The sequence below is a fragment of the Rhinatrema bivittatum genome, chromosome 4 (assembly GCF_901001135.1).
Source record: "Rhinatrema bivittatum chromosome 4, aRhiBiv1.1, whole genome shotgun sequence".
Classification (NCBI taxonomy): domain Eukaryota; kingdom Metazoa; phylum Chordata; class Amphibia; order Gymnophiona; family Rhinatrematidae; genus Rhinatrema; species Rhinatrema bivittatum.
In genome coordinates, this window is record NC_042618.1 from 111,845,735 (window position 1) to 111,861,554 (window position 15,820).

Sequence of the window (15,820 nt, forward strand, 5' to 3'; positions counted from 1 at the left end):
GATATTGCCTATTGTTTGGCCCCACCTCTGGTTGATCAACTCAAAGCTCAATTTCCTTTTGTTTGGGCCTCCAAATCAGTGAAATATTTGGGGGTTTTCTGGGTCCGGAGTACAAAGAGTTATTCCAGTTGAATTATGAGCCCTTACTTAAGAAGTTAGACTTAGACTTGCTAACTGGGATAGGTTGACACTTTCTTGGATGGGAAGGGTTGCGGCTCTTAAGATGACCTTTTTGCCTCGGATTGCTTATCTTTTCCAAACATTGCCATGTTTGGTGCCTGCTTTGGTGTTAAAAAAACTGCAGGTTAAAGTTTTCTCTTTTATTTGGAGGAGACGACCTCCGAGAGTAGCTCGTGCGGTGCTGTATCAACACAAGCGCGATGGGGGAGTGGGGGTCCCAAATTTTCTACACTACTATATTGCTTCACAATTACGAGCCATGGTGGATTTTCATAACCATCAGGATGTCAAACAATGGGTCCGCCTAGAAGTTTCTTGCTCCAGGGTGCTTATTCGGATGAGTGTTTTGGGGACTGGAGTCTATCCCCATGATATGGGTATCCAATCTCCATGTACTATGGTTACGTTACTGATATGGCGAAAGTGGCGACCGCAGTTTATTGGGGATCGGAAATTCTTGCACTCAACTACAATTCGAGCCTGCAAGATTTTTCTTGCTGGCTGGGCGGAGAGAACCTTTCAAGTATGGAAGCGTAGTGGTTTGCTGACACTGGGGCAACTGTGGTATGATCAGGGGGTACGCTCTTGGGAGGAGCTTCGGTCCACGTATCATCTGGGGGCCAACCAGTATTATGCCTATTTACAAATTTGTCATTTTTTGCATTCTAAGCCAGTGCGCACAGACTTGCTTAAAGGGAAGACGCTACTGGAAGGCTATTGTGCTACTGCACATACGATACGGGGGGTAATCTCAAAGCTTTATACTGTCCTGAATGGAGCGCTGAAGGGCAAGCCCACTCATGTGAAAGCTTGGGAAAAAGACTTGGGGGGCCCCTTATCGAGGCTGAATGGGAAACATGTTTTTCCGCTGTGGGACGGTCGTCACGTCAGCCTCTATGGTGGAAAATGGTTACAAGATGTTATTCCGGTGGCATCTTACCCCCTATAAGCTGTATAAGATGGGGCTTAGGATTCGTTGTGCTGGCGGAATTGTGGGCTGGAGGGAGATTTTTACCACATGTGGTGGACGTGTCCCGTGATTCGTGCCCTCTGGGAACAAGTGGAACAGTGGTTTGGGGTTCTAGTGGGTGTGCCTGTAGTCTTTCACCCGAAGGAAGTTTTGCTCCACATTCCAGTTTCGCAAGACACTCATATGCATAGTTTACTACTCAGGGCAGTGGCGCACGCGGTGAGGGGTGAAATTGCCAGGCGGTGGAAGGCCTAGTTCCCCTACTCTGTCTGATATCTTGAGGAGATTGAAATGGATCTATTATATGGAGTATCTGACGGCAATTCGTAGAGACAATATGGCCAAATTGGGCAAAGTTTGGCATCTTTACACACACTGGTCTGATACCACCTTACCGAGCTCAGCAGGAACACGTTAGCGGGAATGGGAATGGGGGGGGGACGACAGGGGTGCCGGGGGGATGGGGTTTTTGTTATAAGGGATCTAGGGGTGGGGGGTGGCACCTAAGGGTGGTTCTCCCACGGGGGTTATAACAGACATGAGTATTTTGACGTTGTTTATTGCAATGTTGGTTGCTGGTTTTCTACTATGGGCTAGATTGTTGTGTATTAGCCTGCATTGCCTTTGTTCTATGGAATGTGTACTGGTATTTATGTCAATAAACATACAATTACAAAAAAAAAAAATGAAGGGGTCTGAATACTTTCTGAATGCACTGTAATGTGAGGAGCAAACAAGTAAAATTAATTGCAAACAATATCGCATGTTTTATTTATTATGTTAATTATGTTCTATAATGATTCTGATAACAGGTAATTTTATGTGCTTGCGTTCATTATACTGTATTTCATTATGTGTGTCTAAGATGCCGCCTTAGGGCTTATTTTAGATCTTCAGGTCCAGTACATAGCAGATTAATACACCAAACCTGATGATGCGAGTAGGACCTTTATGGTATAAGACTTTTCTGTATAATTGTATGTATTAATGATTTTAGGAGGAACTGAAGGTGGAGAGATGTTAGTGAATATCCCCTGCGCTGTCTGGTGCTAGTTGCCCAGGTGTCTGCAGAAATGTGGGAGAAGGAATGGGCTATCTCTAATAAGTCAGGTATGGAACTACCATGAAAGATATGGTTGTACTTATATATAATAATTTGATATTTATGTTGCCATGGTTAATATATCTCATTTGATATTTATTAGATTTCTCAGTGCAGCATGCAAGGATATTACAATGGCATTGCTGAAAGATTTCTAAGCCATTGATCTGTTGCCACGTGCAAAGGTATTTTTTATAGTTGGTTCATAAACATATGTCACATCCATTATCTAGGTCTGGCTGTATCAGTTTTTATTTTATTCAGCAATTTTCAATGAAAATATAGTTTAAGCATGGTGCTAGTAAGGAAGAAAGTCTCCTGCTATTTAACTGACAATCTTTCAAAAATACATCTTTGCCAGCATAAGTAAGTTATTCTTTTGGTTCAATCGTAATAATTCTAATTAGATTGAGAGGAAAGCCTTCCCCTTAATTTAGGGAAGCAAGTGAACAATGATTTGATTGGCCAGTGGTATCAGTTTATTTCTTGGCATGTTTCTTGGGTCACTTGACCCTAGGAGTGCTTGTATCTTAAATGTGTAAGAGCTCTGTAAGCAATACCTCCAGAAGCAATTGCCCTGCTTCCGTAGCTTCAAGAGCTGACACTGATGCCAGAACCAGTGAGACAAGAAAACTGTAAGAGAGAAAAGCTACATGTAGCACTAAAAAATTCCCTTCCCCCACTGAATCTTCATTTTCCCCATAGATAAGCAGGCTGAATTAACTATGCTTTCTGGGACTTCCTCCTGGGCCGCCCGACGTGGAATCCTCTCAAAGAATACAGAGCTATGCTCTCTGGGCTTGCTCAGCTTTCCCGCGCAATTTCCCTAACCTGCCCAGTTTTCATTTCTCTGCAGCAGCTCACAGTTGTGCTCCTCTTCTCTCATACCTAAAATTTCTCTTCAGCTTCTTTCTACACTTTTTTAGGTACCCCCATAAAGCACTTGTAAGTGCTAATATGCCTCTGAGAACCTCCCGGATTTTAAATTCTGCCAAGGTGGCAAAAATTATGTCTATCACTGACGGACATAATCATTTGCTATACTTTGCCTTAGGGCTGGATCATGACCAGACATCCTGCCGGTCGTCTGCGGCAGGATGTCCACCATGGTTCAAAGGAAGAGGGCAGAAAAAATGAAGAAGAAATTGAAAGCAGACCCATCCGGGTCATATGAACCAACAAATAAAAGTAATGGAGTCTCTCTGCTGAAGAGAGAATAGTGAACTATCTACAGCTCCGGAGAATCGGATGGACCAGAGGCAACATGGATTCACCAGGGGAAGATCCTGTCAGACAAATCTGATGACTTTTTTGACTGGGTAACCAAGGAATGGATCAAGGAAGAGCGCCTCAATGTCATATACTTGGATTTCAGCAAAGCTTTTGATACGGTTCCGCACAGGAGGATGGTGAATAAACGAGAAGCTTAGGACGTGAGTGCCGAGGTGGTGACCTGGATTGCAAATGGTTGACTGACAGAAGACAATGTGTGATGGGTAAACGGAACCCTTCTCTGAATGAGAGAGCGGTTTTAAGTGGTTGTACCGCAAGGATCGGTGTTGGGACCGGTCCTGTTCAATATCTTTGTGAGCGACATTGCGGACGGGATAGAAGGTAAGGTTTGTCTTTTTGCGGATGACACTAAGATCTGCAACAGATGTGGACACGCCGGAAGAAGTGGAGAGAATGAGACGGGATCTAAGGAAACTGGAAGAGTGGTCGAAGATATGGCAGCTGAGATTCAATGCCAAGAAGTGCAAAGTCATGCATATGGGAGCGGAATCCGACATGAACTGTATTCGCTGGGGGGGGGGAACGGCTGATGTGCATGGAGCAGGAGAGGGACCTTGGGGTGATAGTGTCTAATGATATTGACGTCTGCGAAACAATGCGACAAGGCGATAGCAAAAGCCAGAAGATGCTGGGCTGCATAGAGAGAGGAATATCGAGTAAGAAAAGGGAAGTGATTATTCCCTTTGTACAGGTCCTTGGTGCGGCCTCACCTGGAGTACTGTGTTCAGTTCTGGAGACCGTATCTACAAAAGACAAAGACAAGATGGAAGATGGAAGCGGGGTAAAGGAGAAGGGCGGACCAGGAAGGTGGAGGATATTCATCGGATGACGTACGAGGGAGAGATTGAAGAATCTAAATCTGTACACCCTGGAGGAAAGGAGGAGCAGAGGGATATGATTATACAGACTTTCAGATACTGAAAGGTTTAATATCCAAAGGCAACGACCAAACCTTACCATAAGAAAAAATCAGCAGAAACCAGGGGGTCCACGATTTGAAGCTCCAGGGAGGAAGATTCAGAACCAAGTCAGGAAGTATTTCTTCACGGAGAGGGGTGGTGGATGCCTGGAATGCCCTTCCGGAGGAAGGATAGGTGAAGACCAGAACTGTGAAGGACTTCAAAGGGCGTGGGATAAACACTGTGGATCCATAAAGTCAAGAGGCCACCAATTGAAGAGTGGGTGACTCGCCAGACAGAATGATGGCTACTGCCTAGAGACAATACCCTTATTCAATAAACATACACATGGTTACTGTGACTCCAACATCACTCTAAGCTTCAACAGCAAGAGGAAATGTGGAAAAAAAGGATTTGCACTCACAAAAACAGGAGTAGCTGGCTTGTTACGGCGGTTTACTACCCCAAACCAAATAACCAAATTACTACCTCCACCTTCCTCTATTCCTGATGCCTTTCAACTAGCTTGATCACTCCATTCTTATACTTCACTTTCAATGCATATCCAGCATAGTTCTCTGCTTCAACGGCAGGGGAGAAGAAAAACTGTTACTTCACACATCCAGCAGAGCTCTCTGCTTCAACGGCAGGGGAGAAGAAAAAAGGGTTCGCACTCACAAAGCGGGGAGTAGCTAGCTTGTTACGGCGGTTACTACCCCAAACCAAATGTACTTGATACTTCACTCTTGACGCATATCCAGCATGGCTCTCTGCTTCAACGGCATGGGAGAAAGACTGATACATCACGAATTTCCAGCATAGCTCTCTGCTTCAACGGCAGGGGAAAAGAAAAACTGATACTTCACGCATATCCAGCATAACATCAACGGCAGGGGAGAAGAAAAAAGGATTCACACTCACAAAGCGGGGAGTAGCTGGCTTGTTACGGCGGTTACTACCCCAAACCAAATGTGCCTGATACTTCACTTTCGATGCATATCCAGCATAGCTCTCTGCTTCAACGGCAGGGGAGAAGAAAAAAACTGATACCTCACGCATATCCAGCATAGCTCCCTGCTTCAACGGCAGGGGAGAAGATAAACAACCAATAAGGGCTGTATAACACAATCTGGGTAAAAACAAATAAGCATGGGTGTAGCTTGCTTATTGCGGCGGTTACTACCCCTACTACCTCTAACTAATCAAACTAGATATTTCACTTGGATACAGCTCCATCACCGCTCTCTACATTAATGGTGGGGGTGGAAGGGAAATAGAACCAAGAGCTAAGAGAAACAGATAAGTATGAGAGAAAAAATGAGGGAAGCTTGCTGGGCAGACTGGATGGGCCATTTGGTCTTCTTCTGCCGTCATTTCTATGTTTCTATGTTTCTATGTTTCTATAAATAGATTGATGCAGTTGCTGCCGGTAGAAAAGAGGAAAATATCTACCACAAACGAGAAGATCCTCTTCGTTGGAACCTTGGCCAAAAAGTAAGTGCTCCGAGGGAGATACCAAAAATGCGAAGGGCTCAGACGATAAAAGCCCAAAAGACCCAGATACTTAAAAAAACAAAACAAAAAAAAAAACCATCCCCTCGGGAACAGGGTCAGAAGCAACGACTCTGAGCAAAGACCAGGAAAGAGCGTGCAACTCAGTCGGTTGGCGTACCTGTTACACTTGACGCAGGAACCGTCGAAGCAGTACAGTCTTCTGACGCAAGACGCAACTTCTTTCTCAACGTAAGAAGAGTTGAGTTGTCAGATGCAGGATCCATCAACGCGTTCGAAGCATGTAGCATCGCATCGGTCAACGTACGAAGTGAAAAAGCACGCTGCGCAAGAACTGCATCGACGCTCAAAGGAGGACACAATGCATCGGCCAACACAGAATGCAGCACCTCCAATTCATATACCTAAAAAAGAAATCTTTGACTCAAATGAAGCGCCAAAATCCCAGGGACCTTCCCACAGGAAGTAACCAAGCACAGATCCACAAATAGTGTTTACTCAAGAACTGGAGGGCGGTTCTGACGTATAAGTAGTGCGACTTACAGACAATTCTTCCTCTTCATCTAAAGGCATAGTATACTTGGGCCTATCACAGGAATCAAAGCTTAAAAGAGCGCACAGCCCAGTTGCAGGAACCTCTTATAAAAAAGCACAAATCCCACCAAGAACCCTAGGGCCAATTGGGGTCGCAAAGAGAGCCAGACTCTGCTATCCTATAGGCAGCTCTTCCAAAGAAGGTTCCATCCCATATAGCCAAACATCCCGCCCCAAGATGAGGTCTTCAGCTTCACAAGCAATAACTCAAATATCTGATATTCTGAAATTTTTTTGCATCACTACCAGAATCCTCCCACAAGCAGGATTCTTCAAGTGAACCTGAGGATAACATATTCATAAGATCTTTACCATCTTCCCCTCCGGGAGAAGAACAAATAGAAGGATCCATAGGTCATGACCTCAGCCCAGTGGATTGAGATCAGGACTTAAATGTCCCAGCCTTCCCATCAACATCTCCGGGGTCATCAACAGGAATCCCTTCAGATCCACCAGAAGGACCACCTGAATAGTCTTCACCTCCTGAAGACTTGACATACTCTAAATTTGTAGAGAAGGTTGAAATAAAAGATACCAGACCCAAGGTCAGAGGTTCATGGAATATTGAAAATATTTGATGTACCGTCAGAACCCATGGCACTACACCCTCACACAGTGCTGGAGGATTTACTAGACAAATCTTGGATGTCTCAGTTTTCTATCCCTACCATCTCTAGGAAAACAGAACTAAAACTTAGATTATGAAAGTCCATCCATTATGGATCAGTGCAACTACTGCATGCTTCGGTTGTTGTTGAGTCAGCAATGAAACAAGGCTGTACTCAAATACACACCCGCAGGTAAAAACACTAAATATCTGGAAGACTTCGGGGGGGAAAAAGATATGTCAAGGTTCTATGCTGAATTCAAGAATACAACACCACCAGTTCTACATTACTCAATGCTTATTTGAATGCTTACAGGAATAGATGAAAACCGGGAAGTCCCTACAGTACTGATGCTCAAATCAAATTTGATATGGAGGAAAGTTTATGCCATCTGATAAGAACGATTTATGAGGCCTTTGATATCTCTGTGAAAATGTCAGCTATGTCTATAGCAGTACGCAGAATCGTATGGCTTAGAGCAAGTGCCATAAGAGAAGACATTCATGAAAAACTTGCTGATCTCGCTTCCAAAGGAGACAGCCTGTTTGGCGACAGGTTGAAAGAGATGGTCTCACAATTTAAAAGCAAAAAAGTGTAGCAGTCTCATCACTCACGTTACCAACAGAGCATTACCCTTCCAAACGTTATTATCCATACAAATGACTGTTCTACCAACATAGTCAGGATAGACCATCCACAAGTTGTTGCACAATGCCTTACCAATCTCAGAGACAACAATCTCAACCACCTCAGCCAAGAAATTGCTGAAGAAGGCCTGAGCCAGAAACTTCAACAAACTTTTTGAGCAAAGCAAGGCCACAGCCAACACCAGCTGTAGGGGGAAGAATATCTTCATCCTATCAGGAATGGTCCTTCATAACATCAGACCGTTGGATCCTCAGTATTGTGAAGAATGGATATCAACTGAATTTCCGTGTAACCCCAAGCCTACCCCATCTAGTTTATCCACAAAAAGATTGCACAAACATGGATCTTCTTCAAAAGGAAGTACAATTGCTTTTAGACCAAAATGCCATACAACAGCTGCCTCGCTGGCAACACAACCCATAGCTTTTACTCCCAATACTTCCTGATACCCAAGAAAGGGAAGGAATCTCAGACCTATATTAGACATATGGGCTTTGAACAGATTTATGCAGAGAGAAATTCAAGATGACGTCTGTCAAAAACCATTCTTCATTTCTACAACCCAATGATTGGATATGCTCCTTGGATCTCAAAGATGCATATGCCCACATTCTAATGCACCTGACCTTGCGCAAGTACCTTCGCTTTCAAGTGAACGAAATGCATTATCAATACTATGTACTTCTGTGTGGCCTATCCTTGGCACCCAGGGTTTTCAAAAAATGTCTAACAGTGGCTGAGGCCCATCTTCGAAGGAAGGGCATCAAGATTTTTCCCTACCTGGACGACTGGCTCCTAGTATCCTCAAAACCAAAAATACTTCATTCACACCTACAGCAGACCATAATCCGCTTGGACAAACTGGGATACATAATCAACTACGAAAAGTCGGACCAAATTCCTACCCAAATCCTCCAGTTCATTGGAGCATTAATAAATACCAAAATCTGCAGAGCCTTCCTTCCACTGGAACAAGTCCAGACCTTTCAAGAACTGGCCTCTGCATTAAAGACTCATTCCAGTGCCTTAGCTCGGCAAATTCTAAAAATGCTGGGTAACATTGCAGCAGCCGTATTTGTGATACTACACATGACTTCACATGTGTCGACTTCAATGGAGACCAAAAGCTCAGTGGTCTCAACACAATCAGCCAATGTCCCATGAAATTATCCTGACTCCCTCAATGACCACAGATAAAGATTGGTGGCTCTCACCCTGAGTTCTGCAGATGGGAGCTCTGTTCGATCATAAGAATAGCAAATCACTATGACAACAGATGCATCTACTCATAGCTGGGGTGCACATGTACTGCACCTGAAAACTCAAGGGACTTGGTCACCACAGGAAAAACAGCTGCAGATAAACCTACTGGAGTTGAGGGCTATAAGGCATGCAATCCACCTTCATTCATATCCTCACTGGAAAGAGCATAATGGTCTACACGGACATCCAAGTAGCCATGTTTTACATAAACAAAGGCGGGTCAGATTTCATGGACTCTTTGCAGGGAGGCAGTGCTGATACTAGAATGGGCATTGAACCATTCCATTCAATTGCAAGCAACATATCTTCTGGAAATAAGAAACACAGAAGCCAATAGGCTCAACAGGATTTTCCACCCCCATGAGTGGGAATTGAAACAAATAGTGAACAGTCTATTCAGGAAATGGGGAATGCCCTACATAGACCTCTTCGCAACGGCAGCCAACACGAAACTACCACATTTCTGCTCCATCTACCCCAGTACACGCAGAATAGCTCAAGATGCATTCCTACTTCTGTGGATGGAAAACCTGTTTATACACTTACCCACCAATACCCGTGTTGGGTAGGGTAATCCAAAAGTACATAGCCCATGAATCCGTTCATATTCTCATTGCACCAGCATGGCCCAAGCAATCATAGTATACCTACCACGTACATTTGAACATTCAAACGCTGATACAATTAGGAAACAGAGAGGATCTTATATCACAGGAAGGGAGCATGCTACGTCACCCCCTACACTCCTCTCTGCATCTGACAGCGTGGAGATTGAAAAGAAGGCCTTAAGTCATCTCTCTCTTCCAACAGGTATTGAACATATTCTTATTTCCACTAGAAAACCATCTATACAGAAAAATTATGCAGGAAAATGGAGCAGATACTCCAGCTGGAGTAATACTACAGCAATAGATCCTCTCCATAGCTCTCCACCACAAATTATTCAGTATCTCCATTTACTCTCTTCCTCTGGTCTAGTAGTATCGTCCATTCGAATACACTTGAGTGCTATAGCAGCATACCACCTTTCTTTGAATGGGAAAGCCATATCTATGCATCCCTTAGTATCTCGTTTCATGTGTGGAGCAATAAGACTTCGTCCTTAGGTCACAAAGTCAGCGTTCCTTGGGACATTAACATAGTTTTGGAAAAACTCATGGACCCACCATTTAAAACCATTACACTCCACCTCAATGAAATTTCTGACAGGTATGGTATTATTTCTAGTAGCCGTCACATCAGTAAGAAGGGTCGGTGAATTACAAGCCTTTGTTCACTACTCTCCACACCTACAGTTTTGCCATGATAAGGTCACCTTATGAATAAATCCAGAATTTTCCCTAAAATAGTCTCAGCATTCCATTTGAACCAGGCAATCACCATACCCACTTTTTTTCCCCAAGACACATGCTATGGAAAGGGAAAAAACCCTTCACACCTTAGATTGTAAAAGAGCTTTGGTATATTATATTCAAAGGACTCAGTCTTCGAAATGTAGTTCACAACTGTTTCTTTCTTTCAACCCGAATGCACCATGTTTGCCAGTATATAAATGAACGTTAGCAAATTGTTATTCCAGTGAATTAACTTCTGTTACTCAACTGATAACGAGAAGCTCCCAGATGGTGTGAAGGCACATCAAATCCGAGCCATGGCAACTTCCATTGTTCAGCTGAAAGATGTACCGATTTTAGATATCTGCAGAGCAGCCACATGGTCCTCTTCGCACACCTTCACATCATACTACTGTCTTAAAAAGCAGACTCAACAGTGGAAGAAGCAGTATTTCACTTCACAACCAAAACTTAAGCTGTCCACAAACTTCATTAATTCCTTCGCGCACAGTCGTCTGATTTATACATGACTAGGAAAAATCAGAAGGAACAGTGTGCTCTAGAATTCATAGCTGGGGACTCCCAGAGAGCATGGCTAATTCAGCCTGCTTATCACTCAGCGTAGAGTTAAACTCTGGAATTCATTGCCAGGGGATGTGGTTTCAGCAGTTAGTGATACTGGGTTTAAAAAAGGTTTGGATAAGTTCCTAGAGGTTAATCCATAAACTGTTATTACAGTAATTAGATAGATCACAAGCTACTATTGCTTATTAATGTTTGGGTACTTGCTAGGTACATGTGACTTGAGTTGGCCATTGTTGGAAACAGGATACTAGGCTTGATGGACCCTTGGATTGACCCAGTATGGCATTTCTTATGTTCTTATGTAAGTTTGCTTACTGTAAACGGTGTTTTCCGTAGGTAGCAGGATGAATTAGCCATGCGTCCCCACCCTCCTCTCTGGACAGCTTCTACTCTGACTCTCTCTGTCCTGTAATAGGGAACAGAGCTGTTTTTCCTGAACCATACCCAGATCAGTCCATCAAGTAGGTTTATGCATTTCTATCAGCAAATGGAGACAGAGAAGAAAAACTTTGAGGCACTGCTACATAATCGAGAGTACCACCTGCAGTCCTTCAGTATTTCTCTGCCTTCAGCAGAGGTAGAGGTGCATACCTGCAGTCCTGACTGAAAGTGGAAACTTGGAGTTTTTGACGTTGGATTCCGCTCCCCGAGGTGCTAGGTTCTTTTGTGGGCCATCCCTCGGGTTGAGCCGAGCGACCAGGGGGTTGGATACTCCTGGCTATAGTGGCTTGATACCTCCGGGGACCTTGATAGCCAGGGGACTGGCTCACTCTGGGTGGCCCAAAGTCTTCTCCTGTCTGCCACTGGCTCCGTGCAGGGAAGTATCCCTCCTTTTGTTTTAACATTTAAGCATGTTGAAAAAAAAAAAAAAAGTAGAACAGTCAAGTGGAGCCAGGAGTATCGGCCTGTGGTGCAGTGCCGGGGCGGTCAACCAGTGTGAGCAGAAAAAGCTGGGCTTGACAGGAGGGGAGAGCGCTTAGGACTGCGTATTAGTTTTGCCTTTTCTCCCGGCGGGGGAAGATTTGGTGGGTGCCATGCAGCTCGCATGGCTCTTAGGCTGCTGCCGTTGTTCCTCCCGCGTGCCATCAGTGCCGGGTGTGTGCTGTAGCTCATGTGGCGCTTAGCCTGCTGCTGTTTTTCCTGTGTGCCTTCAGGGGCAGTGAGGGCGCTCCTTTTGCGCATTTTGGCAAAGATCACGTGATGCGGCCTTGCTCACGACAGTGCGCTAAGTCCGACCACATGGCGGTTAAACCACGCATGGAACCTTGTAAGGTCTGCAGACTTTAGTCAGCCCAATTGAATGATCGCTCCCTCTGCACAGGGTTGGCTAAGGGAGGGGAGGGCGCTTTTGGTAAGCCTTCTAAGGCCAGGAAGGCCTCTTGATCCGCGAGTGTTGTGCCTGGCTCCAAGGGAGCGGTCTCCTTTGCTTCTTCTCCTGAGAGGATCGCAGTTAGGTGGCCTCGGTCAGCCGGGATGCCTGTAACTCCCCTCCCCCCTCACCTGCGGTGCAGGAACCTGAGGAGGTGCAGGAAGTGGGGAATAGATGTGGATTTTGGTCTCTTTACTCAGGAACTTGGGGGCCCGCAGGGTATTTCCCCCAAATTTGTTTTGCTAATGCATGAAGCTTTTTTGGCTAGGGAAATCTTAGGCCAGAGGAGAGTCAGAGAGCGAAGGTTGGGCCCATCCAAGAGACCGAGACTGGCTTTGGGCAATTCGGAGCGAGGACTCAGACACCTGGGGCTGCGGGGTACTGGTGCGGGGGGGGGGAGGAACCCCCCAAAGACTCCGAGATGCAGGACGATCCTGTGTCGCCCCAAGGTGTGGATCTGGATGCGGACCCAGATGGTGGGCCAGCCACCGGATTGGATGTGGGCAAGGATGATCCGGACCTCCTGGAAGGACCTACAACTGAGGGGGATGACCCTCGGTTAGTCCATCTGTTTAAGAAGGAGGACTGTTGCCCTCTCATCCCTCAGGTGTTGGAAGAGTTGGGGGTGAAGCTGACTCAGGAGTCGCCGCATAAAAAGGGTGTCAACTCTGTTCTGGATGGACTGCGGGGCCTTCCTAGTGCTTTTCCCATTCCTAAGAAGAATCAGAAGCTCATTAGTCTGGAATGGGATTCTCCGGATGCAGGCATATAAAGGTTGGTAGGGCAATGGCTAAGCTTTATCCCTTGCTGAAGGAGCACTTGGACTGTCTTAAGACCCCTAAGGTTGATGCGGTGGTCTTGGCCATCACTAAGTATACGATTTTGGTGGCGGGTTCTGCCGCCCTGAAGGATGTCCAGGATCGCAGATTGGAGATTCAGTTGAAGCGCATGTTTGAGGTGTCAGCTTTGAGTTTGTAAACCGCAGTGTGTGCCAGCATGATATAGCGAGCTTGTTGGTGCTGGATCCAGAAGCCTCATGAACAAGCCTAGTCTGGTGTGCTCATCCCTGTTCAGGCGGCTCACCTGGAAGCTGGAGTGGCTTATGTGGCGGATGCCTTGTATGATTTGGTGCGTGGAATATGGCCTTGGTGGTAGCTGCTCGCAGACTTCTATGGTTATGCAATTGATCAGCAGATGTGGTCCAAGGTTCAGCTATGCAATCTTCCATTTAAGGGGAAGCTGCTGTTCGGGGAGTACCTGGATCAGCTAATGAAGTCCCTGGTGGAATCCAAGGGAAATAGGCTGCCGGAGGATAGGAAAGGAAATAAGGTCTTTCCATCTCGATCCCATTTTTGGGACTCCAGGAGATTTCACTCTGGGAGAGGGATTTCTTCTTCGGGTTCCAAGCAGCCTTCTGATCACCAGCAGACATTTCGGGGTGCTGGCAGGTCCTCCAGAAGCGGGTCCGGTCAAGGGACTGGAACCAAAAAGGCCTTCCAATGAAGCCAGGCTTGCCCACTCCTCGTTAGGGGGCACGTTGTCCTGTTTTTACGAGGAGTGGGTCAAGATTACCTTGGACTGAAGAGTGCTAGAGATGGTAAGAGATGCCTTATAATTTTCGTGTCCGCTCAGAGAAGCCTTTCTGGAGTCTCACTGTGCTTCCCGAAACAAAAGGGAGGCGATAGAGGAGACGCTTCAAAGGTTAATTAGCCATAATTCCGGTGCCGCTAAGTGAACAGGGGCAGGGGAGGTACTCCATCAATTTTGTGGTTCCAAAGAAGAGGGGCACCTTTCATCCCATCTTGGATTTGCAAAAAGTAAACTTAAGCTTGCAGCTGCCATGTTTCCGGATGGAGACATTGTGTATGGTGATTGCGGCGGTCCGCAAATGAGAATTCCTGGCATCTTTGGATCTAATCGAAGCTTATCTGCCCATTCCCATTCAAAGGGCCATCAGATGTATCTATGGTTCAAGGTCTTAGGCCAGCACTTCCAGTTTCAGGCTTTCCCTTTTGGGTTGGCCATGGCTCCTCGAACTTTCATGAAGGTGATAGTGGTGGTGGCGGCAGCCTTGCGACGAGAAGGCATCTTGGTCCATCTGTATCTCGACAATTGGCTTATCTGGGCAAAGATGGAGGAGGAGTGCTGTCGATCCGTGCAGCAGGTAATGAACACCCTTGGCTCTCTGGGTTGGGTCATCAATGTGGCGAAGAGTCACTTGGTCCAGTCTCAATTGTTGTAATATCTAGGAGCCCTCTTCGATACCCAGGAGAGCAGTGGACAGATTGTCAAAGTTGCAAATTCAGGTGACGCGACTGTTGCATCTGGGGTTACCTGCAAGTCCTGGGGTCCTGCAGCCTCAGCGTTGGATTTGGTTCCGTGGGCCTTTGCTCACATGCGGCTGCTGCGGGAGGGCACTGTTGTCCAGATGGAATCCGATGTCTGAGCAGTTTTACCTACCATTGCCTCTTCTAGCGGAATCCAGGTCCGGCCTTGCCTGGTGGCTGTCGAGGAACAACCTGGAAAAGGGAGTGGACCTGGAGGATCCGGATTGGGTGGTAGTGACCACTGATGCCAGCCTCAAGGGCTGGGGAGCAGTGTGCCTGGGTCGTTATGCCCAGGGACATTAGTCAGTGGTGGAGGCGTCCGGGTCCATCAATCGTCTGGAGATGAGGGTGGTGTTCAGAACCCTAGAAGTTTCTGCCTCTGATCAGGGTCACATGTTTTGAATGTTTTCGGACAGTACAATAACGGTGGCATACATCAACTGTCAAGGAGGAACGAAGAGTCACGCGGTGGCTTGGGAGGCTCAGCTGTTGTTTGTGTGGGCGGAGCGTCACCTCGAAGGAATTGCAGTCTCTCATGTAGCGGGCATAGTCAACTTGCAGGTGGACTTCCTCAGCAGGCAGCAGCTGGATCCTGGGGAGTGGGAGCTGTCTTCGGAAGCCTGGAATCACATTTGTGCCAGATGGGAGGTTCTGCAGATGAATCTCATGGCAACACGAGCCAATGCAAAGATGACAAGATTCTTCAGTTGCAGAAGGGAAGCTGGTTCAGTAGGACTGGATGCTCTGATGTACCTGTGGCCGAGGGGGATCTTTCTATATGTGTTTCCTCCGTGGCCACTCATAGGTTGAGTGTTGCGGAGCATAGAAGCGCATACAGGACAGTAGTGCTGGTAGTGCCAGAATGGCCGAGTTGTCCATGGTTTTTAGATCTGATGTATCTGGTGGTGGACGGACCTCTCCAGCTGGCTCATCCACCGGGATTATTGCGGCAGGGACCCATATTTTTGGATTATGGCTTGGCTTTTGAGAGGCGGTGCTTGTGCATAAAAGGATATTCACAACCAGTTATTTCCTAGCGTGTAGCAGATGGACTCAAAACAAATGGGTATAGTGTGCTCGTGCTAGCAGTTGGAGACTGATCTGACGTCAGCACAGGTACATATACCCCCACAGGA

General features: G+C 46.2%; 1 protein-coding gene across 1 annotated transcript in view; it reads left to right on the forward strand.

Annotated features, from left to right (window-relative positions):
* Positions 1-15,820, forward strand: part of UBR1 (ubiquitin protein ligase E3 component n-recognin 1) — a 596,438-nt gene that overhangs the window by 222,246 nt on the left and 358,372 nt on the right. Inside the window, 3 exon segments of the mRNA XM_029598685.1 lie at positions 2,040-2,052; positions 2,166-2,229; positions 2,231-2,260. Of these exon segments, the coding sequence (XP_029454545.1) occupies positions 2,040-2,052; positions 2,166-2,229; positions 2,231-2,260 (107 nt within the window).